Below are 23710 nucleotides of genomic sequence, written 5' to 3'. Positions count from 1 at the left end.
TTGCACTTTTTGTTGGAAACAAAAACAAAAGAAACAAAAATAAACCTTGACTTGCATCTCCAGCCATGTCACCATGTTTCTGCCAATTGAGATTCTCAGGAGGTGCAGACAGGTTCAGCTGCAGTGGGGGAGCACTGATTTACTGCCCCTAATGATGTGTCCCAGACAGGAGAGATCCAGAGATCCTTGCTCTGTGTGATGCAGACTGGGATTGAGGGGATAAATCTTACCTGCAGGTAGAGCACAAGGAAATGATTCAGCTAAGCAGGGAGGAGGCTGAAATGGGCATTCTCATCTGTGCCACGATGGGCTGTGCCTTGCTGCAGAGAGGCTCAGTATGCTCAGACTAATCCCAGCAATCCCTCTGCTGGGCAAGGCTCCCTGAGCTCTGTCAGCTGGGGCTGGAACAGCGGGGTGGGAGCTGGGCTGGAATGGGAGAGGTGGGCTGGGAGAGCCTGGCTGGACTGGGAGAGCTGGGCTGGGCTGGGAGAGCCTGGCTGGACTGGGAGAGCTGGGCTGAGCTGGGAGAGATGGGCTGGACTGGGAGAGCCTGGCTGAGCTGGGAGAGCTGGGCTGAGCTGGGAGAGATGGGCTGAGCTGGGAGAGATGGGCTGAGCTGGGAGAGCTGGGCTGGACTGGGAGAGCCTGGCTGAGCTGGGAGAGCTGGGCTGGACTGGGCTCCCCATGCCCTGGTGGGATGGGCAGGGCTGCTGTTTGTGCCACAGCACGAGCAGGCAGCAGACAGCCCCTGGTGAGCTGCTCTGACAGTGGCACATTCCCCTCTTCCCAGGCTCTTTGTCTTAGGGTGTTTTAGGTGTAGGATGAAGGATGAGGTGTGAGAGGGGATGGCAGAGCAACTCTGGCTGGGCTGAGCCTGGTTTAGTGCTGAGTTTAGCTGTGTGTGGTTATTGTTTTTAGCTGCAGTGAATAACAAATAACAAATCCTGACCCCAGGGAGGCACCTGAGGATGTGAGGTTGTTCCTGGGGGGTTGTGATGAAGAGGCCTCCCATTGCTCCCCTCTGCTTCAGGATGCATTTCCAGCCCCTGCTCCTGTGTCACTGCAAACCCTGTGGCTATTCCCAACACCCATGGCACGAGTCTGGCCAGGCAGGGAGCTCAGGAGCTGGCCAGCACCAGGAGGGATGGATGGATGGATGGATGGATGGATGGATGGATGGATGGATGGATGGATGATGGATGGATGGATGGATGGATGGATGGATGGATGGATGGATGGATGGATGATGGATGGATGGATGGATGGATGGATGGATGGATGGATGGATGGATGGATGGATGATGGATGGATGGTGGATGGATGGATGGATGGATGATGGATGGATGGATGGATGGATGGATGGATGATGGATGGATGGATGGATGGATGGATGGATGGATGGATGATGGATGGATGGATGGGGGATGGATGATAGATGGATGGATGGATGGATGATGGATGGATGATGGATGGATGATGGATGGATGGATGGATGGATGGATGGATGGATGGATGGACGGATGGATGATGGATGGATGGATGATGGATGGATGATGGATGGATGGATGGATGGATGGATGGATGGATGGATGGATGGATGATGGATGGATGGATGATGGATGGATTATGGATGGATGGATGGATGGATGATGGATGGATGGATGGATGGATGGATGGACGGATGGATGGGGGATGGATGATGGATGGATGGATGGATGGATGGATGGATGGATGATGGATGGATGGACGGACTGACCACCTCTCCTGGCTGTGTCTAAGCCCACTGTGGGGTGAAGAAAACTTAGCACTTAACCTCCTGCAAATCCTGCCCAACTTTGGCCTATACTTCAGGGACTACATGGAAAAGTACTTTAAAGCCAGACAGTTTGGCAGCTATTTTTAGGTATCATTGAGCAAAGCAGTCACCAACATCTGCTCATCAGTCAGCTCTCCCTTCTCTGAGCAAACCTGATGGGATGAGCAGAAGGAAGATGACATTGTTTTATGTAACAGAAGTAAATTTACTGGAAAAACTCTGCAGTAGCCTCCTCTGCTGTGTGTTGTGGGTGAATCTTCAGTCTCCTTTTCCTGTCTTGTGCTGGAAACCACCTTCAAACACACAGAGAGGATGAGGCTTGGGAACTCCTCACATTCCTTTATTCTCCCTCTGCTTTCAGGGGTGCCTGCACAGAAATGTGCTGCTTCAGCTCCTCCAGACACGTGATTCCAGAGAAATGATGAAGCAGCACAGGGAGGGTGGGAATAGTGAGGATGGGAATTGCAGCCAATGGCAGCCCTAGGGCTGGGAGTCATTCCTGTGTTCAGGAGGGGAGGGATGTCACAGAGCACAGGGAGGGGACACTGCCCCATGGGCACAGGGAGGAATTTTTCCTGGCTTTTTCCTTGGGTTTTTTCCCAGGCTGTTCTGAGATCATCAGTTAAACAGAAAAATCTGCCTGAAGGGAAGCTCTGTGTCATTTCTCCCCACTCTGGATTTTGGTTTGCCCTGTGACCATCCCGCAGTGTGGGAAGCAGCCTGCTCCCATTCCTCGTGGCCTTGGAAAATCAGAGGGGGAAACCCAGGGAAATGAGTCATCAAGGAGCTCCAGGGGGAAGAGAGACCTAGATTAGGAAGTGTAGAAGGTGTTCCATAACCCAAACTTCTCAGCTGAAAAGCCAGGAAATTCAGGGTGACGGCATCCTCCGAGCTGAGCTGCACATGGCAGAGGTTGGGTCCAGGCCAGGTCGGCCAGAGTTGCATTTCCCATTCATGTTTGAAGTTGTCCCTGCCAGGAACCACATGGTGAAGCTGAAGGACAGTTCATTGCAGGGTTCCAGTGTTCATTGTGGCCCAGCAGCTGCATGTCACCAGCTGGCAGTGTGACTAAGCATCCCGAGTTCCCAAATTTAGCCATTCCACTGGAGCTGCTGGCGCTTTCTTCCCTTCATTTTTTCCCCTTCCTATGTAATAAAGGCAAGCAAAGTAAGCACAGTCATCTCCTGATGACCCCTGTGTTGTTTCTTTCTAGTCAGGATGCTGCAAAATAGACCAGACCAGTTGCAACATCTGAGATTTGGCCTTGCAAAGTTTCTAGTCTAAATCATTCTGGTTGGACTTGATGATCCTAAAGGTCTTTTTAAACATTAACAATTCTGTGATTCAGTGATGATCATCCTGACAGGTGAAGTGTGGGAGGATGAGGGGATTTGCTCAGAACCTTCCCACCCTCCAGCACATCAGCTGCAAACTTGTTGGGGGTGCACTCCATCAGCCATCCAGGTGGTTGATAAAGATACTAAACAGAACTTGCTGATGGTACTAAACAGCTTCCTTATCCTGATTACTGAGCTGAAAGGAGAAATCAGAGCAGGCTCAAGCAGCCCCTCACAGCTTTCTGTGGAGGCTGAGCCACTGGAATGATGGGGAGGCAGCAGTGCTTGTAGGAGACCTGGGTAGGTGCCTTGGTTTGGAAAGCCAGGAGTCTGCTAAGGAAGGCAGGAGCCTCCCCTGAAATGGAGAATGTAAACCCTTCCCACCCCTCCCAATTGCTATAAATTTTAAATTAAGGGGCTCTCAGGCAAACAATATAGGAGCAGGAAACAACAGTTCTTTAATAGGGAAAGGAAAAAAAGTAAAAGGATAAAATAAACAATGCAGTTCACTAGAACAACACTGACAGAGTCAGAACCCAACCTGACACCCTGTGGGTCAGGGTGTTGGCAGCAGTCCCATTGGAATTGCCCTGCTGCAGTGTCAGGGGTGGTTCTGCTGGAGCAGGGGTGCTGTAGAGAAGGATGGATTCTTCCTCTGAAGATCCAGTGGCAGGAGAGGCAGCTGCTGTTCCTCTGGGGAATCCAGTGGAGAAGCCATGCTGGTGTCTCAAAACCTCTGGATTATATCTGGGTAGGAATGCTTGGCTCCTCCCTCTGGGCTCCCATCTCCCAATGGGATGCTGTAGTTCTTATCAGCCATGCAGGGACATTGTTATCAGCAATGTCCCCTCCCCAGGGAGGTGTGAATGTGGTCACTCAGAGAGAGAGATAAGGCAAACTGCCCACTTGACAAAGGTAATGTGCCATGGTAATGGAAAACATCTTGCACTGCAGTCTGGAACAGCAGGAGGTGTTGGGGGCAGTGGGGTTTGCAGGGGCACTGAGCTCCCCTCCTTGGGGCTGTGCCCTGACTGTGGCTGCTCCCTGCAAATCCTCCTTTCTCACTCTCCCAGGGTTACCTAAAGCAGTGCCGGAAGAGGAGGGACATGTTCAGTGACGAGCAGCTGAAAATCATCTTTGGGAACATTGAGGACATCTACAGATTTCAGATGGGCTTCGTGCGGGACCTGGAGAAGCAGTACAACAACGAGGACCCCCATCTCAGTGAGATTGGGCCCTGCTTCCTGGAACACGTGAGTGCACTGCCACTGTCCCTCCAGGATGGCTGGGAGGGAGGGAGGGAAACCCCAAAGGCAGGAACCTCTTCTGGTAACAGATCAGGGGCTGCTCCATGTACTGTGGGAGATACAGAGGAGGGAGAGCTTGGAAATGCAGTTGGATAACTCCCAGTACACCTGAGTCACATGGATTGGAAGATACTGGAGGACTTGGCCTGGCCCATCCTACTGTTCCATAAACCACCTCCTGCAGGAGCTGATGAATTGGCCAATGTTGTAAATATGGCAGGAAATGTCAAACAAATGCCAGCCCTGGAGCTGGAGGCTTTCCTGGAGGGAGAGGGGAGCAGCTCCTGTGCTGTGTCAGGGCAGCAGTTCACTGCTTATCAGGGAAACTCCCAACAAACATTCCTGAAACTTCAGCAGGACATCTGTAAAGAGTTTCACAGCATCTTTTAAACATCCCTGGGTCTCTCATTGGGGTTTCCTCTGAGAAGGTGCATGAGGTGTTAACATGGCTGGTTCTTATCAGAGCCTGCAGAAAGCAGCATCACATTCCACCTCTGTGCTAGGGAGATGTAGGAAATCTTGCTGAGAATCAGTAACTCAGATGTCATGACTTGAGGCTGTGCTGTCAATTCATTGATAGTGACAATAGCAGGAATTGCTGCTGAGATTTGGAGGAAGATCTGACACTTGCCTGTCACCAGACAGGGGCTGAGAGCTGGCTGATAAACTCCTGATAAATTGTCCCTGCTTAGCCATTTGGGAAACTGAGGGGTGAGGATGTTTAGATCCTGTTTAGAGATCTCCAAAGCATCTTGTTCCTCATTTTCTTCAGGAAGAGAGAGCTGTCAGTGCGTGGCTGGGTCAGCTGTAGGGATGGGAAGGACACTGGATCACTGTTCCCAGAGAAGCAGCTTGTTTGGACCCTCAGGGATTGAGAAGCAATTGCTGGGCAGGCATGTCTTGGCTAAATAGAATCTGTCCTTTTATTGGAAGGCATTGACCACAGCTTGGTGGAACTGGCTGGTTTGCAACACCTGCCTGTGACCTGGGCTGTCTCAGAGTTAATTTGTGGTGCTGGGCTCTGCCCCTCTCCTGCCCAGGGAAATCTTCCTCTGCCCTTTCATTGCCTTGTCTGCATGGCCCAGATGAATCAAGCCCAAGTTAAAGGTGACAGTCTGTGGTCAGTGAAGGCAGAAAAAGGACATTCCAACAAAATAGACACCAGAAAACTTGTTGGACCAGTCCAAAAGGTGGAGGAGCACACGTGTCAGTGGGTTTTTTGTTTGTTTTTAGTGTTTTCTGGGGCGCTGTTCCTGGGGAAATCCACAGAGTGCCTTGAGTTCCCCAATGGTAAAGGGAATTTCAAACATCCCCAGCCCCCAAACACTTGTCAGGTGCTTCAGGCTCAGGGAAAGAGCTCTAGAAATAACAAGGTTGTCCTCTTGTCTTACCAAAAGCCAGAGCTCTGCTGGGTTGTGCCTTTCAAACCTTCCCTGCAGGATTTGAAGCTAAGAGCAAGCACAGCTCTGTGCAGGGCTCAATGAACACACCTGTACCTGCAGAGACCTCGAGCTTGTGCCAGAGTGCAGGTCCCTCTCTGCAGTCCCTCCTTTCCCAGCACCTCTTCCAAACAGGAGAAGCGCTGTAGGATCTGTCCTTCCTCCTGCTTGGTCTGTGCTTTCTTGGAAATCCAGACTGGTTTGGGTTGGAAGGGTTGGGAAGATCATTTTTTTCCACACCCTGCTGTGGGCAGGACACCTTTATAGACTTATGAGACTCCAAGCTCATCCTTGAGCACTTCCAGGGATGGGGCAGCCACAGCTTCTCTGGGAATTCCATCCCAGGGCCTCCCCACCTCCCAGAGGAGTTTCTCCCAGTATCCCTGCTGTGATGGATGTTGTTCAGAGTGCTGTGACCTCCCTGAAGAGGGGTATGGAAAAAGACACCTGGGAGGCACAGGCATGTCTGTGCTCATGCTGGGTGGTTTCAGCTCTTCTGGGATGCAGGAGACACAGAAGGAGAGATGGGGACTTCATGTGGGGTTCCAAGGAGAGCCTTTATTGAGCTTCTTCCTTGAAGGTTTCAGTGTCAAAGGAGCCACTGAGGCAGCGAAAGCAGGTGTTTATATGGGGATCTTGAGAGGCAGGACAGAACACCAGGGCCAATGGGATCCATTGAATCTGCATGTCACAGCAAGGGAAAAGGGTGGGAGAAGCCTTTTTCTCACCCTAGTGGCCTGAAGGGTTCTCTCTCCAGGGGAGAGTTGTGGTTCCTTGCCCTGTGGGCCCACCAGCCCCACATGTCCCACAGAACCCTGCCCTTCCCAGCCCTGGTGGAGCATGGATCAGCCAGATCTCTGCCTGACCCGTCCTCCTCCTCCTGCCCTCACAGCAAGACGGCTTCTGGATCTACTCTGAGTACTGTAACAACCACCTGGATGCGTGCATGGAGCTCTCCAAGCTGATGAAGGACAGCAGGTACCAGCACTTCTTCGAGGCGTGCCGCCTGCTGCAGCAGATGATCGACATCGCCATCGACGGCTTCCTGCTCACCCCCGTGCAGAAGATCTGCAAGTACCCCCTGCAGCTGGCAGAGCTGCTCAAGTACACGGCCCAGGAGCACAGGTACCCTGTGGGCACGGGGCCAGGGCTGTGCCCTGCACGGCTGGGGGAGCTGTCCAGGCCTGGGGATCTGTCCAGGGCTGTGCCCTGCAGAGCTGGGGGTTTCTGTCTAGTGCTCCTTCCAACCCAGGGCTTGGGTTTTTCTGTCCAGGGTTCCTTCCCACCCAAGGGTTGGGGTTTCTGTCCAGTGCTGCTGTCCTGCAGGGCTGGGGGATCTGTCCAGTGCTCCTTTCCACCCACAGGTTGAAGTTTTCTGCCCAAGGCTCCATCCCTACACAGAGCTTGGGTTTTCTGCCCAGTGCTCCTTCCCACCCAGGGCTTGGATTTTCTGTCCAGTACTTCTTCCTCTACAGGGTTTGGGGGTTGCTGTCTAGGGCTCCTTCCTTACACAGGGGTTGGGATTTTCTCTCCAGTGCTCCTTCCCAGCAGGGCTTGGGGTTTTCTGCCCAGTGCTTCTTCCCTACAGGGTTTGGAGGTTTCTGTCCAGTGCTTCTTCCCAACAGAGCTTGGGAGTTTTTGTCCAGTGCTCTTTCCCACCCAAGGATTGGGGTTTTCTCTCCAGTGCTCCTTTCTTACACAGGGCTTGGGTTTTCTGCCCAGTGCTCCTTCCCTACAAAGGGGTTGAAGGTTTCTTCCTAGGGCTCCTTCCCAAGAGTGCTTGAGATTTTCTCTCCAATGCTGCTTTCCTACACAGGGCTTGGGTTTTTTCTCCAGTGCTCCTTCCCTACACAGGGCTTGGGGTTTTCTCTCCAGTGTTCTTTTCCAGCAGGGCTTGGGGGTTTCTGTCCAGTGCTCCTTCCCACCCAAGGGTTGGAGTTTTCTGCCCAAGGCTCCTTCCCTACACAGAGCTTGGGTTTTCTGCCCAGAGCTCCTTCCCTACAAAGGGCTTGGGGTTTTCTCTCCAGTGCTCCTTACCACCCAAGGGTTGGGGTTTTCTGTCTAGTGCTCATTCTCACCCAAGGGTTGGCATTTTCTGTCTAGGGCTCCTTCCCTACACCGACATTGGGGTTTCTGTCCAAGGCTCCTTGCCACCCAAGGGTTGGAGTTTTCTGTCTAGTGCTCCTTCCCTACACAGAGCTTTGGTTTACTGCCCAAGGCTCCTTCCCTACACAGAGCTTGGGGTTTTCTGCCCAGGGCTCCTTCCCTACACAGGAGTTGGGGTTTTCTCTCCAGTGCTTGGGGTTTTCTGTCCAGTGCTGCTTCCCTACAGAGGGGTTGGGGTTTCTGTCCAGTGCTCCTTCCCAACAGAGCTTGGGTTTTCTGTCCAGTGCTCTGTCCCCCCAGGGCTTGGGGTTTTCTGTCCAGCTCTTGTCCCTGTGACATCCTGGATAAACAGGAGCAGGACAAAGGGTTAGCAGACAATTCAGTCTTCTCCAAGCAGCAATTCTCGATGGAGACACACTCAGCTCTGTTCTGATCAGACATGTGAACTAATTACCCTTGGATGTACTTTCTGATGCTACCAGTTACACTGGAAAAATTACCTAATTAGCATTCAGTGGTCTGAGAGGCTCCTTCCCTGCTCCCAGGGAGACCCTGGGCACACAGTGAGCACAGGGCCAGGGTCTGCAGCTGGAGCCTGATGTGGGGAGAGCTCCAAACCTGCTCAGCTTCTCAGCCCAGTCCCATCCATGGTTTTCCTGTGGAGTTTAGGTTCAGAGGAGCACCTGCAGTTTGATTGCTTCCCAAAATTTCCAGCATCTCTTTTGCTGCTGCTGAGGACAATCAGCCTGGCTGCCTGACAGTGTGAATCAGGAGCAGTGCCTGTGATACCACTTGGGATTTACTGCTGTGAAAATAAGGTGAAAGAAAAATCAGGCCCTGTGAGAGCAGATTTGTTCCTGCCCTGCCAATTTTCTTACTTTTTCCAAAACCCATTTAAAAGCAAGTGAGAACAGAAAAGAGCAGAGATGTTTCAGAAACTTCTTCAAGTGTTTGATGGCTTGTTTTCCCAGGCCCGGAGCAGAAGTGTGATGGGAGCAGAGATGCATTGATCTGCTTTGACCTGACCCACAAGTCTGAGTGACTCAGGGTAGCCCCAAATCACCAGTTTGCACAAGCCTTTGGCTTCAGATCCAATTCCTGCTTTTCCAAAGACAAAATCAAACTTGGAATGGACTCATGGGAACCTCAGGGTATCAGAAGGCAGCTCTGGGATCCCACAGGTTTTGGGTTTCCCCTTCAGCAGCCACAGGAGCACCCACAGCCCTGGCTGGGAGCTCAGATGTGGCTTCCCACCAGGAGGGTGTTTCAAATGACCCTCTGTGAGTTATTTGGGAGCCACAGCAAAGGGGATATGGGCAGTGTGATAACACCAGGGTTGGGTTATTTTGGGAGCACATTCCTGTTCCCTTAGGGGTGTTCTAAACTCACCATGTTGTTAAGGAGTCACACAGAGTCGTGTTCTGAGGAGCCCTGGGAGCAGCACTTGGGTGACTCAGCCTGAGGGCTCTGTGCCACTGGATTGCCATGGACACTTCATTTCTCTGTTCCTCTGTGCTCTGGGAAGGGAGGGCAGGGAGAGGTTTGCTCACCTTGCATTGGGAGGAGTAACCCTGAAGCTCTGACAGCACAGGGAGGAAACCTGTGGCTGCACAGTGGTGCCATATCCCAGCCCTGGAGTGAGACAGAACATGGGAAAACACAGAATTCCCGGGGAAAGCAGGGATGTGAGCTTCATCTAACAGAGGAACATGTTGTCTTTTTCTTTTGTCCCTTCCTTTTCACTGCCACCACACCTGCAGAGCTGTGGATTTTCCCTGCAGCAGGTCAGGACAATGCTGAATCCAGCATCCAGAGCAGGCTCCCCAGAGATGGCACGTGATGCTTGGCAAGGATCTAGGCTTGGATTCTGATGGAGCACTGGGAAGTGGCCACTGCAGCCCCAACAGAATTGACAAACCATTTATTTGCCTTCATCTCATGGCTAATGGGATCCTATTATTGCCTCATGGCCAAATGCTCTCCTCCTGTTGTCTTTTTCTTCTAAGTTTTTGCCAGCTCTGCCACAGACATGGGCTGGGAGCCCAAAAAGTTCAGTCCTGAGCCTTTTCTTCATTACAGCATGACAGGAAAACACTGCTGGGGTTTTCTCCCTGGAATTAGGGAATTAGCATTCCCAGGATGAGCAGCTGGCACTGTCCCACTCTGCATGGAGGCAGGATGGGCTGAGCTCAGAGCCTCCCTCCTGTCTGCAGCCTGGTTCCTTTGAATTTTTCACAAAGCCACATCTGTTCACCTCTTAAAGATCCACTCCAGCTTAATATTAATTAAATATAGGAAGGTCCTAAGTGCAGCTTGCTGGAATTTTGAGCATTCCCAGAGCAGAAGGGAGCTGGAGTTGGGAATGTAGGAACATGAGTTCACTCAGCTCATTTTACATTTTACTCCCTGGCATTACTCTGCCAGGGAGTGCCCTCCCGTCTGAGCATGAGCATCACTGCTGGGAGATCATTGGTGACTGTCTGCAAACCCTGCACCTCTCCCTGTCTCTCCAGATTCTCCCTGTTTCCCTGAAGAGCTCATGGATGTTCTCCAGGCCACCCTGATGTCCCCCTGGTGCAGCTCCTTTCCTGCCTCACACAACCAACACTCCCTTCACACAGATGCTCACACAAAGGGAGGCACAAGAAGTTCTTCATTGTGTAGCACGATCCCTTCCATCCCTGGCAGTATCCAAGGCTAGGTTGGATGGGGCTTGGAGCACCTGGGACAGTGGAAGGTGTCCCTGCCCATGGCAGGGGGTGCAGCTGGATGGGCTTTAAGGTCCCCCCTCACCCAGACCTCTCTGTGATGGATGGGATAGATCAGGCAGCCCATCCTCTATTTTCCTTTATTTTGCTGAAGGCCCTTTCCTGCTGTCCTGGAATTTGTGAGATTGCTTTTAACCACACCTAGAATTTTGACATAAGAATTTAAGAAAAAATGAAAGCTCAGCTCAAGATTTCACATGAGCAAGGACAAATAATATTTTATTTATCCTTGAGCAAATAATATTTTTTGTATATCACAGTGTGCTTGTTTCTTAGTATTTATCCTGTTGGGAACACATGGAGGGGAGATCTAATTCCCAGTATTCATCCCTCTTTTAGCTGTCACCAGCACAATCCTTAGCAATAATCAATAAAGCCATTCCCCCTGCAGCTGCCCAAGATGGCAGTTTTTCTCATTAGTCAGCAATCAATAGCAGCCCTTAAGTTAATAATACATTGTGGTGGTGTTGTGGCAGCTGGCCTTGCCTGTCTCCCCAGTGGAAATGAACGTTGCAGCTCCTTGGAATGGAAGAGCAGGCACAGGGCAGGAATCAATGGCATTGATTTCAGCATCACTTTTTGAAAAGACTGATCATCATCCTCAGTGGCCCTGGCAGGAGCCTGTTCTCACTCTGTGTTACTGCACTCACAGGGCTGTGCAGGCTAAAGAAAAAAGAGTTGCTTGACTTGCTCACCTGAAATCTGCAGTGAGACTGAATTCCATGGGGTGACTTCTCTGGGAGTGGCTTGGAAGGTGCTCTGGCCTTTGCCTAAATGAACCCTTTACTAAATGTTCATTTTAAACCAGAAAAATCCAGGCCCAGAGACAGAGGCTGTAAAAGTGTTCAGCCTGTCTTTAGAATGCTCTTCACTGGGCTCCATGAGGCTGCAGAGGGCTCACCCAAAGGGCTGGGTTGGTAGAGGCCAGACTGGGCTCCCAGCTCCACTTTCCATTGAGCTGCTCTATCGTGACAATCCTGTTGGAAAAATCCCATTGTAGCAGTGAGGGGTCACGCCTGCCCGTGTCCCTGTGGGCTGGTGAGGTTGTGGCAGATGTGACAGACTGCTGGGCATGTCCTGCTGTGCCTTTGATGGCCTTTCCCTGTGTGTGCAGTGACTACAGGTACGTGGCCGCTGCCCTCGCCGTCATGAGGAACGTCACCCTGCAGATCAACGAGCGCAAGCGCAGGCTGGAGAACATCGACAAGATCGCTCAGTGGCAGGCCTCTGTCCTGGACTGGGAGGTACAGTAACCCTGCCCTGCCAGCCTGGCAACCTCCAGGCTGTTCTTGGGTTATCTAAAACCCTAAAGTTCATTTCCCATGGGTTGGGATGAAGCCTGGTGTGGAGAAGGCACAGTCGTGACTTCGGGGTGGTGCTTAAACATTAACAGTGCCCTACAGAAAATCCTGCTCCAATTTCATCACTAGCAATCTGGAGTGACTTTTGTGGTTGCAGTGCTGGTAGTAGGTGAGACTTGGAGCAAACCAACCCCCTGTGCATTCTGCCTCTGTGCTGTGTCACTGGGGAGGAGGGAGGGAAAGATGTAGCAAAAAGCTCTGGAAATTGCAAGAGGTTAAGAAAATGAAGAAAATCCTTCTGGTGATTGCTTTATGACTGGAAGCCAAACTGTTAAACTGCAGTTAGAGATGTTATTTGCATTTTATAAATGACATCCCACTTAAAGATATTTCTGAAGCAGCCCTGTGTGTAGTGATGGTGTAATTAAGGAGCTGAGAGGCACAGGGAAGGCAGAGTCAGCAGAAGGATTCCTCACCAGCAGGCCTTCAGTCTCTACATTTGTGCCATGTGTTTGGAAGAAAAGCCATACTAAAATTATGTTCTCCCTTTCTTTTCGTCCCTGATTTTTAAAAATCATTGTATGGAAGTAATCCATAAATAGGGTTTTGCAGCAGATTGAGGACAAACGTTTTTGTAAATCCTCTCGCTGTTGTCATCAGCCCATGTGTTCAGCAAGGAGATAATCAGAGTGATGGAGCAGCCTTTCTGCTTCCTCACTTGTGAAGTCTGAAATAACTCCACATTCCAGTCATGGGGATCATACTGTGGAAATGAGTGTGTGGGAAAGAGGCATTCATCCTTTAATTAATTTATTTCTGGCAAAGATCTGTGAAGGCTGGGAGGAGAGGGAGAGAAATACAGGTGCATCACCTGTGTCCTCCTTGGCTGAGCTAGTTTCATTGCTATTGCTGTGATGGAGGATGGAGGTTTATCACCCTGGATCTGGTGATAAAACACACAATAAAACACATAAATGCAGCAATCAGAGCTGGGATTGTGGCTGGCTGGGAGAGCAGGGAGCACAGACAATGTGTCTGATTGTTTTACTGCTCAGGAACATCTCTCACTGCCAGGCAGACTCATTTCCAGAATGAAGAAAGTGCTCTGCAGGAGGCACAGCACCATCAGCTCCGTGCTCAGCCCTGGAGTGTGCCATGGGATGAGCTAATGGGGGTCATTTGTGAGGAGCTCCCAGCCCCTCACTGTAAATAAATCTCCATTAAGGACAGATCCATTCCAAGCCAGTGAATATTCATGTGTGAGAGGGAAGCCAAGGTGACCTCCACACAGAATCTGTGGAATAGCAGTTGCTTTTTCTCTTCCATTAGCTCAGTTGATAATTCATTTTTATTTAGCCCTGTCCTTGATAATTCATTCCTGCTTAGCAGTACCCATTCTTTATCTCCATCCCATCCTCAGGCACTTGCCAAATTATTCTTCCAGGCTTTTTTCAGCTATTCCAGATTTTGAGCACATTATTGCAGCAGCATCCTTCAGCTTCTCATAACGTAGCACAGCCTGCTGCTGCTCTGCTCAGAAATCCCAAGGGAACACAGCCAAAATCCAGAATAAAAGGGGCAAGGAAGGTGTCAAAGAAAAACACCTTCCTTGCCCTTTTTATTCTGGATTTTGGATCAAGTAGAGTCACAGAGTTTTGATGAGAAAGTAGAGGATGAGGGTTGGACCCAGCAGAGGATTTTACTGCTTGATTCTTTCCTCTAAAGCAGCTCTGAATCACCAGATCCAGCCCCCACTGCACAGCTGTCCATGGAACAGCCAGAAGGATGCACAGAAACCCAAAATACCCAGGAGTGAGCCACAGTGTAATGCAGGAAGAGAGTGGGAGAAATGAAAGGATTGGATCTTTGGGAAGTGCTTGGATGTGCTGAGATGTGTGCAGGTGTTCCTGTGGCACTGCAGACCCCAAACCCCACTTGGAGGCTGCAGGGATGTAATTGGGATTGCTCCCAGGGACGCTCCCAGGACATGGAGCAGGGGGGTTGGCTCCTCACCCAGCCCTGAAGGCTCAGAGCTTTGTCTCCTGTGCAGTTCTGGGTGCAGCAGGGACCTCCTGGTGTGTGTCCCCAGCCTCTCCAGGCTCTGGGGAAGGGACAGGTCTGCTTTGAGGAGAAGATCAGCTCCCACTTGGTGTTTGCTGTCAGTTGCTGTCAGTCCTGTCCAGGCTTGTGGAGTTCCCTGAGCAGAGACAGGATCCCCAGCTGTAATTCCCAGCTTTCCTGGCCCTGCTCCTGCTCTAATCTGACCTTTCTGTACTTGTTCTGTCCATCCCAGTGGCTCCAGAGCACAGGCACAGCCCAGCCTTCCTGAGACCCCCTGGAAACAGCATGGACCCCAAGAAAACAGGAACCAGCCATAAAAAATTATCAGTTCAGACTTTTTCCACCCAGGATGCAGGCAGGGCACAAGATAGAGCTAATCCCAAATTCCCACCACGTTGGCACTTCACAACTGATTTCAGTGGCTGAATGTTGCAGCATGTGGAGATATTTCATTTGGAGGAATGTCTGTTTTTCCTCAGCATCTTGAGACTGATGATGCTGATTCTCTGCTCTGAAGTTTTCATTTCTAAATTTACCCATGTTTTGTCAGGAGATGGTGGAAAAAGATTCTTTAAAGAAGAAGGAAAAATTCCCAACCAAACAAAAAATACTTAGTGAGGGAATATTTGAAATGTTGTGGTATATAAAATGTGTGCACAGTTTCTTGCAAGGAGAGGTGGTGTTGGGAATGCTGATCCTAAAACAAATAGGCGAAGTAAGGGTGTGTTCAAGCTGCTTTAAACAGAGGGGTTTTACTAAATCCCATTTTTTAGGAATCCTTTTTATCCCTCCATGGGATAAAAATTTATCACATGTGTGGCCCCATGGTGGTGAATTTCAGGGTGAGTATTTGAAAATTACAAATATCCTTGAGTTAAGCAAAGCCAGAGGTTCTCCCCAAGAAATCCTGCAAGCAGGATCTGATTGTTTAAATTTCCAGTGGAACCAGGAAAGGGTGACCTGGCACAGGGGACAGCCAGGCCTGAAATCTTAAGGAATTATTGGCAGCTTTGGCATCTTTGGACAAGAAATGACTGAGCAGAATTGTAAGGGAAGATTCTGATCTCCCTGGCTGCTGTAAATCAGCAATAATCCCACTCTGAGATGAGTTCCTGTGTAATTTGTGGCAATGTGGGCTTGCCTGAGAAGCCTGCCTTGGTCTGCTGCCACGTGTGACTCACTTATTTATTTTGTAACCTGAATTCCCAGCATATAAACAGACCCGGAGAGGTGCTGCCCACACCAGTCCTGCGGTGCTTTGAGCTGGTAATGGCTCAGAATTTGGGGCTTCCACCACCTCCCACCGAGCCCTTTCAGTGCCTTTCAGGTCTGAAGTGTTCCCTGATGTTCCAGCTCCATTGTCCCCCTGCTCAGGGCGACACACCCTCAGATCAGAGCAGTGACATTTAAATCTCCACACAGAGCTGCCTTCAAAGGGGGCAGCCAGAGCATCCTGGGCAGCCTTTGCTGCTCTCTCCCTTCCCTGGCCCTGCCCTCTGAGGGAGCTCCAGCCCTCACAGCTTGGTGGGATTAGCTCCATGTGTCACTGTCATGTTTTCTGAAAAATCCCTTCACCAGAATTTTCTCCTGGGAAGCTGAGAAGCCTCAGAGAAGAAAAAAACCAAATTCTTATCTCATTTGCTTCTCCTTGTTTTGCTCACATGTGGAATGTGTTTGGAGATTGTTTATCCAACTAGTAATTGTTTCATTAATTTAATGTAAATTGTTTTAACTTAATGACCAATTACAGTCAAACTGTGTCAGGACTCTGGAAGAGTCACAAGTTTTCATTCTTATCTTTCTAACCTTCTATAATTATCCTTTCTCTATTCTTTAGTATAGTTTAGTATAGTATTCTTTAATATAACATAGTATCATAAAATAATAAATTAACCTCAAAACCATAAAATCAAATACATCATTCCTTCCTTTGTCTGAAAACCCCACAAATACAAGACCAGACACACACAGAGCAGGATTTAAAGAGATTTCCACAAAGCCAGGATTGTATTTACACCTCTCAGAGATACATCCCTGCCTTTCCCTCTGCTCCTGGTCCCTCTCTCCTGCTCCCCTGTGAGTCTGAGGAGCTCTGTGCCACCTGTGCCACTGCTCCTGGGCAGATCTGGGCTCTGTTCCCATGGGCAGGGCCCAGCACAGCCTCCCTGAGTGCCCTGTATGGATGGTGTGGGGATGGAAAACAGGTCTGTGCCTCAGCACACCTGGAATTGCTCAATTTTATGCCTTTTCACACAGCTCTTGAACTGCATCAAAACAAAATGAAGCAGCAATCACTGCAGCAGTTCAGGCTCCATCTCCAGATCTCCAGCAGCATTTTCCTCCCTTTCAGCCCAGTTTTTTTCTCACAGGAGGGAGGAAAATTGGCTCCCATTCCCTGGGAGGAGATCTGTGGAAGTCCCTGATCCAACAGGGGACAGTTAACCAGGTTTGACAGAGGACAGAGCCTTGCTCATCAGCCTGGATGGGTTTGAACTTGCTATTTAAACAGATCACTTTGGTTTGTGTAGATATTTATATGCTTCTACCAGAGATTCTAATGGTTTGCCAATAGGGCAGAGTATATACCAAGAGTATTACATTTCCATGAAGGGAGAAATATATTTGAGAAATTTAATGAGCATTGTCCTTTTAAATTTCTTCCCATTCCTGTTATTTACGGGTCCTTTAAATCAAGACTTGCTGCCCTTAATTATGTAATCTATAATCACTGGCCTGAGCCTGCTACTGCATCAGTGAATCCAAGAGTGCCACAAAGAGAAGCTGCCTGGAACACCAAAGTGAGGGCAGCCTGATGAGAAATCCTCCTGGGAAAAAAGCACCATGGCAGGGACTGAAATGGAGCCTTCTTTTTTCTCCTTCTTTTATTTCGTTCCCCCCAGCAACAGAAGGTATCAGAACTGAGCTTGTTGAAAAGGACAACATTTCACTGCCGTTCCTTTGTGTGATCTCAGTGCAGCCCCGGGTGCTAATCAGCCTGTCAGTCTCTAATTGCAGAACAGCAGTGTCAGGCACGAGAGAGCCCTGCTGGTTCCCTGGGAGCTGGAGAGGGCACAGATCCCTCCTGGTGCCCAGCAGGGCAGGGCTGGGGTGGGCAGGGGGCAGCTCGGGGGGCTCTGGGCATTCCTGAGCCCAAGGAGGTGTCTGGGAAGGGGGCAGCTCTCAGAGCCGGCCCTGCCTTGCTGCCCTGCTGCTCCCATTTATTTCATGGCACTCTCCAAGCTCTGTGTTCCTGCCAGCTGCCCATCACAGGGCATGGCCAGGGCAGCAGCACTGGGGAGCTGGCATCCACATCTTCCCAGGCAGCAGCAGCAGCAGCAGAGCTGACCCTGAGCTGTCACAGCCAGGAGTGGCCTGGGGACTCAGTGTGTCACTGGGGGCTCCAGGGGCTCACAGCCAGCCCAGAGCTGGGGCCTTGTGCTCCCAGTGCTGCACACAGGGGCTCTGCCTGGCTCTGGGAGTCAGCTTTCCTTGGCTGCCCTCTGGGTGCTGCAGGATGTGCTCTGAAAACCCTGCATGTGTCTGGGGAGGGCTGAGGGGGTTTTTGGAGGCTTATGGGACAAAAGTCAGGTTGGAAAAGGTGTCAGGAGTCAGGGCTTCTCTTGGCCACTCTGCTGCTGTGCTCTGCTGAATGTATGCCAGTTCAGAGCAACTCAAAGTTCAGCCTCTTCCTTTTTCAGCAGGTTTGTCTTAACTTGCAGAAGGATACAGATGATCCAGCCTCTGTAGGAGTTGGAAAAAAAATGGAGAAGAAAAAGGAGATTTTTTTCCTGGTTCTGTAGAGATTTGGAGGCGTGGGACTGGGACAGACGTTTGGGGACGTCTGTCTGGAGCAGGGATCGAGGCGTGCTGGGGCAGCCAATGTCCCTCTTTGTCCCCACCCTGCAACTGCCCCCCGAGCCCTCAGTGGGGACCAGGAGGAGACAATTTGTGCTCTTCAGAGAGCTACAACTGTGTCAGGACAAGAAAAGCCTGTGGAGGCTCAGAGGATGTGCCCTGAAGCTCCTCTGTGGGAATTGGCACAGCAGCCCAGGCTGGAGGAGCAGGGCAGGACCTTGGACACGCTGCTCCTGACAGCCACGTGCCAGTCCCAAACTCTGTGCAATCTGTATTTCCCACTTTGCTCACCCCAAGTGGGAAATCAGCTATTTCTGGCCTAGAGACTGGGTATAGAAATTGTTTTCCCCACATAAGAAATGCAATACAAATCCCATCATTTTGGATCTGGATGTTTTTGGGTTATGTTGCTTGCAGGGACTACACAGTTTGGATTCAGCTAATCAAGTAGAAGTGTTTACAGAGCCCTCTGTGTGTCCTCAGGCTTCAGATGCTACCACAGGAGTAAAAGACAAAGCTGACTTTCTATTTTTAGCAGCCAGCCTCTCCTAAGCTCGCCCCCTCTCCTAAAGCTCCCATCCATAGGCTTGTGGGAATCTTCTTCATGTAAGCTCATGTGTAGCCAGGAAATCTCACAGTTTCTGGGGCTGGTGTGTTTCCTGCAGAGGTTTCTGGGGTTCTGGGGATCATGTCCCCCTGAGCTGTGGCAGCAGCACTCGGTGCCCAGGCTGTGACCAGGCTGAAGTGTGACCCTGCTGAGGCTCTGGGTGGTCACAGCCCACCCCTGGGGGCATTGACCCTCTGTGTCCATCCCTCCTTAGCCCCTGGGGCAGCACAGGCACAGGAGGGAGGCAGGGAGGTGCATAAAGCCCTGGCTAAGGCCATTTGGAGTCTGTGCTGCAGCTTGGTGATGCAGTGACTTAATGAAGCTGCTGCTGTCACAGGGCCCGGGGACACAGGCGGTCGCTCCCAATCAATGCTGAGAGGTTAATTACACATTTACCTGAGCAGCAGTTTGAAATCCTCACCATGGAACCAGGAAGGGTTCCTGGCTGCCTTGGCACCTGCAAGTGAGAGCAGCACCACAAGTGTGTGTCTAGCTAGGTGCCCCCCATAGCTGGCTGAGCCTCCACAAGCTGTTTGCTGGGATTTTTGGGATGCTCTCGACCCAGAAATCGGTTCCAGCTTGGCATCAAAGCCAGAACTGCAGTAGTTTGCAGCCAAAAAGAAAAAAAAAAAAGAGTTCTCAGTCTTGCTCCTGAGTGCTGCTGCTGAGTGCTGCTCCTGAGTGCTGCCTCACCTTTCAGCTGGAGCCATCCCACCTCCTTCCACAGTGCTCTGCTGAGATGCCCACAGGGCAGGTGGTGGTGAATTCACCCATTTTTAATAAATAGATTTTAATTAACTTTTTAAAAAGTCCAGCTCATTCCAATTAGTGGAGGGTGACTGCATTTGTTCTCTCAGAGAGTGGGAGAGAGAGCACTGTGTTTTCAAGACCATCTGCTCATGAATCCTTAAAAAAAACTCGGGAGAGGAAAACAAGTGTTAGCCGGAGGCAGGGAAGGGTGAGGGCACTCTGGCAGCCAGCAGGGAGGCCTGGCCAGCCAAGGGGCTGGGGCTGCCACAGGAACCAGGGTGGTCCTGACAGGATTTTGGAGGTGGGGAGCTCTAATGAGCTGTGGGAGAAGGGACTGGCAGTGCCTGCATGAGTGAGAAGAGAGGCAGCAATCCAGAGGGCTGAGTTCTGGCAGCCTCAGAGGTGGGGAACTGCTGCCCCAGTGTGTCCCAGGCTTTTGTAGCTGGCTGGAGATTTCAGGAGGGGAAGTGCTTTGGGATGCTCTTCTAAAGGAGGGCGTGCAGGGAATTTGGTGTCCTGAATTCAAAGTGTTTCTGGGGTGGGCTTTGAGGAGGAAAGGGTTTTGTTTTCCTGATGCCACCAGCACCTGCAGCAAGATCCAAGGTCTGGAGGGACCTGGAGAGGGGAGTGGGGGCAGTGTCTGGGGCAGCTCTTTCCCCATTGCAGTGGGAGCTGCAGTGACCACGTTTCAAGCATCCACACCTCCTTCATTTATTCCCCTTCCTTCAGAATTATCCCCAATCCCAGTTTCTGGTCTGAAATCAGATGGGGTGCGTTTGAGAGCTGCAGAAGGGCCAAAATCTTACAAAATTGCTGCTTCTGCCCAGTGTACAAAGCCAGACTTGTCAGTGCAGTTACTCAGGCTGGTTCCCTGTGCCCTCCAGGGGGACGATATCTTGGACCGCAGCTCGGAGCTGATCTACACGGGAGAGATGTCCTGGATTTACCAGCCTTATGGACGGAACCAGCAGCGAGTTTTCTTTCTCTTTGATCACCAGATGGTTCTCTGCAAGAAGGTAAGGACACAGCTAAGGGCATGCTGTGGGCAGGCTTGCCAGTGCAGAGTGGCTGATGGCTGCACGTGTAGAGGAGGATGTGGAGAGCCCTGAGGAAGGACAATCTGCATGCTCAGGGTGGGGAGCACTCTGTGATAGAGGGATTTTTGTACTCATAGCAAATCCAGCCTCCACTTGCTCTTTTCATGCCTTTATCTCATGTGCCCCTGGTTTGGCTCGCTGCCTCCCTTCTCGTTTTAGGTTTTGGCTGCAGTGTATGATCTGGGATTAGATAGCCCTGCAATTCCTGTATGAACTACAAAACCTGGCACTGGGGCTGACAGCCCAATTGCTGCATTGAGATGGTGATGAGCAGCAGCCAGGCTGCGCTGGGTGTCTGTGCTGGTGCTTGGGGAGAGGCTTTTCAAGCCTCATCCTCCTGTCTGTGCTGGGATTTTACAGGAGCCCGTGGGGGAGGAGGGAGGGCAATGCAGGATGCTGTGCTGTGGTGTTTGTAGCAGCAGGTGAGCTGTGATCCACAGAAACTGTCCAACAGCAGTTCTGGTGTCCCACTGAGGTGACCCCAGCTCACTGCCACCACCCCTGTGTGACAGGAAGGGACAGAGCTCCTCAGGGCTGGCTGTGGCAGGTCAGGGTGTGCTGTCACTCCTGCAGCCACAGAAAGCTGTGCAGGGGGTGTCCCTGGGGCAGCACAGGGCTGTGTTCCTGTCCCAGCCCCTGGGCTCAGGGCAGGCTGAGCCTGGCACCCCCCAGGAGGCCCTGGCACTGTGGGTGGGCACGTGGGTGGCTCCTGACTCAGCACAGCATCACTGCCCCTCCACAGCCCGGGCACTGCAGTGGGTGGCACTGGCTTCTCCTGAGTCATGGCTGACTGAAGTTCTGCCTTCTGGAATGCCTGTGCTTGTTTTCCCCCTCATTGCTGTCCCTTTCCCTCCTGGCCCAGCCCTGTGCAGGAACAGGCACAGAGCAGCAGGGAGAGCTGCAGTGAGCCTGGGGGGCACAGCTGCTTCCCTTCCTAGTGCTGCCCTCCTGCTCTTTGCCTGGGACCCTGAATTCCCATTCAGATGGCAGCATCCGCTCTGCCTTGCACTGGGTCTGTTGCAGAGAAGTATTGAGCATTCCCTTAACTCTGGGAAAATCAGGCTGGGATTCCCGTGGTCATCAGCAGGAGTGGAGAGTGGTCAGCAGTTCACAGCAGGCTGCTGGGGGCCTGTGGGGTTCATCAGAGTCCAGCCAGTGCCAGTGGTTCGCTGTCCTCCTCCCTCTGCATGGCAAAGGCATTTTGGGAGTGTGGAGGTGCTGCCTGGAACCCCTGTGGGTTGTGAGGGGCTCTGGCCCTTCCTGACACCACTGGCTCCATGTGCCAGGGCCTTGTGCTGTGTGTGCCCAGCCAGCTCTGGGGTGCCAGGGCACAGGGCAGCCCCTCTGGTGACCCCTGGGCACAGGCTCAGACCCCACTGCAGTTCTCACTCTGTGTCTGTTCCCAGCATCAAACTGCAGCTGCTGCTTTCCAGCCTTGGGCTGGGAGGGGAGATGAGGCTCCAGCTGGGCTCTCCCATCCTGATCACATTTCCCTTTATTCAGAAGGAGTGTGCAAGTCTGGGATTCAGAGGAGTTTTAGCTCCATTTTGGGACCACACATCCCATGTATAAAGTAAAATGTGAGTGGTGTATAGTCTGTGCTGTTTTGACCCCTGACAGATCCCCTGACAGAGTAAGGATCAGCTCTGCTTCAGGGCTGGGCCCCTCAGGGAGGCACCATTTACCTCGAGGTTTGGGAACCTGGGGGCAGCTTTCCTTTTCCCCTGCTCTAAAACTGAGGGGTGGAATATGATCCACACACCCCTGAGAGCAGCTTTGGAACCACTTAGGATGGCACATCTCAGTGAATCTTCTGAAAATCTCCATTTGTGGGTTTTCTTCAGGTGAAGGAGATTATTAATAGGTGTGATATATCCTTCATCATGACACAGTCTATATAAAAAACACTTTTTAAAAAATTATTATGGTGATTTTATCTCTTTGTTGGCCCAAAGAGATTTTTAATAGAAATAAGAATCTAATTCTTTATTTAAATATGCCACAGATGCTTCAGTTTGATGAAGGCATGGGAGATATCCTGAGTGGCTTTAGGAGGCAAACACAGATTTCAGACAGGATCCCTCTCTCCTCCAGATCTCCACTGCAGTTACCTGCACATCCTCCTCTTCTTCCTCACCTGTTTGCATCCCCTGGTGATTCAGATGGATCCTGTGGGTGGGGAGGTGATACAGGAGTTCTGCTGGGACAGAGTTTATATCAAACTGTGACAATTGATATCAATCTGTGACAATTCTGCTGCTGGCACTCCCTGTGAACTCCATTGTCCCCAGACCTTTTCCCCCTGGGCTCACCCTGCAGGTTCCTGCTCACAGTTCCTGCAGTGTGGGATGAGGGGTCTCCCTGCTGGCCCATCCAGTGTTCCCTGGCTGAGGAAGGGACACTCCTGTGCAGTGTTCCCAGTGTCCAGCTGCAGGTAACACATTTCCAACAAATCCCATCTGTTCTGCTCGGGCCTTGCTCTCCAGAGGCTTTGCCACTCCTTTCTCTTGGTGTCTGGAAATATTTCAAGGTTTCAGGGCTTTTTTTTTTTTGCTGGACACCTGGCCAGGACATTTCTGTGAGGGAGAATAACTCTCAGGGTGATCATTCCTGACATTATCACCTGGTTGTTGCCTGCTTTTGCCACCTGCTGCAAGACTGGGAATTCCTGGATGCATTTCCATGACCAGCACACCTTCAGACAGAGACCTGGCTTGGGAAATGAGAATTACCCAGGACTGCACTCGGATGTGCTTGGCAGATGTTATTTCCACCACTGTGGATGTACTGAGGTATTTGTTCCAAGCAGGAAAGCTGCACTGAGGTTTCCAGGGAGAAGCTGACAGTGTGGCAGGCACCTTTCCCTGCTGGCAAACACCTTGCAGAGCAACTTGTGTGGGATCATTTTCACAAAAAATAGTTTCCAAGCTTTACAGATAAGTCTCTTTGGCTTAGATTTTGCCACTGGTCACTTCCTAACATCACCACTGAATGCTGTCCTGGTGCCAGGCTGCGAGGAGATTGATCAGGTGAAATGGCTTTGTCAGCTGTTCCAGGGTTCCACAAACTGAGTGCTGAAACACCAGTCCTGATCCAGAGGCACTGGGAGAGCTCAGGATCCAGGTTTTCCTTGCAAAGCCAGGTAACTTTCAGCTGTTGGATCAATGTGAAACTCTCCCATGGATGTTTCCTGAGGCTGGGACACTGCTGTGGGCATGAGGACAAGGTGGTGCCTTTCTCTGGTTGGAGACCCTAATTCAGAGCTG

The 23710-nt window shown here is 51.1% G+C and overlaps 1 protein-coding gene across 12 annotated transcripts in view; it reads left to right on the top strand.

Annotated features, from left to right (window-relative positions):
• Window positions 1–23710, top strand: part of ARHGEF9 (Cdc42 guanine nucleotide exchange factor 9) — a 172039-nt gene that overhangs the window by 120895 nt on the left and 27434 nt on the right. For all 12 annotated transcript variants that reach the window (XM_058032790.1, XM_058032786.1, XM_058032798.1 and 9 more), the window contains exons 4-7: window positions 4227–4406; window positions 6792–7024; window positions 11888–12017; window positions 20232–20363. In XM_058032790.1, coding sequence (XP_057888773.1) covers window positions 4227–4406; window positions 6792–7024; window positions 11888–12017; window positions 20232–20363 — 675 coding nt within the window. The remainder of the gene's footprint in view (window positions 1–4226; window positions 4407–6791; window positions 7025–11887; window positions 12018–20231; window positions 20364–23710) is intronic.

This window comes from Melospiza georgiana, chromosome 12 (assembly GCF_028018845.1).
Source record: "Melospiza georgiana isolate bMelGeo1 chromosome 12, bMelGeo1.pri, whole genome shotgun sequence".
In the NCBI taxonomy this organism is placed as follows: Eukaryota; Metazoa; Chordata; class Aves; order Passeriformes; family Passerellidae; genus Melospiza; species Melospiza georgiana.
This window is presented reverse-complemented; position numbering and strand designations above follow the sequence as displayed.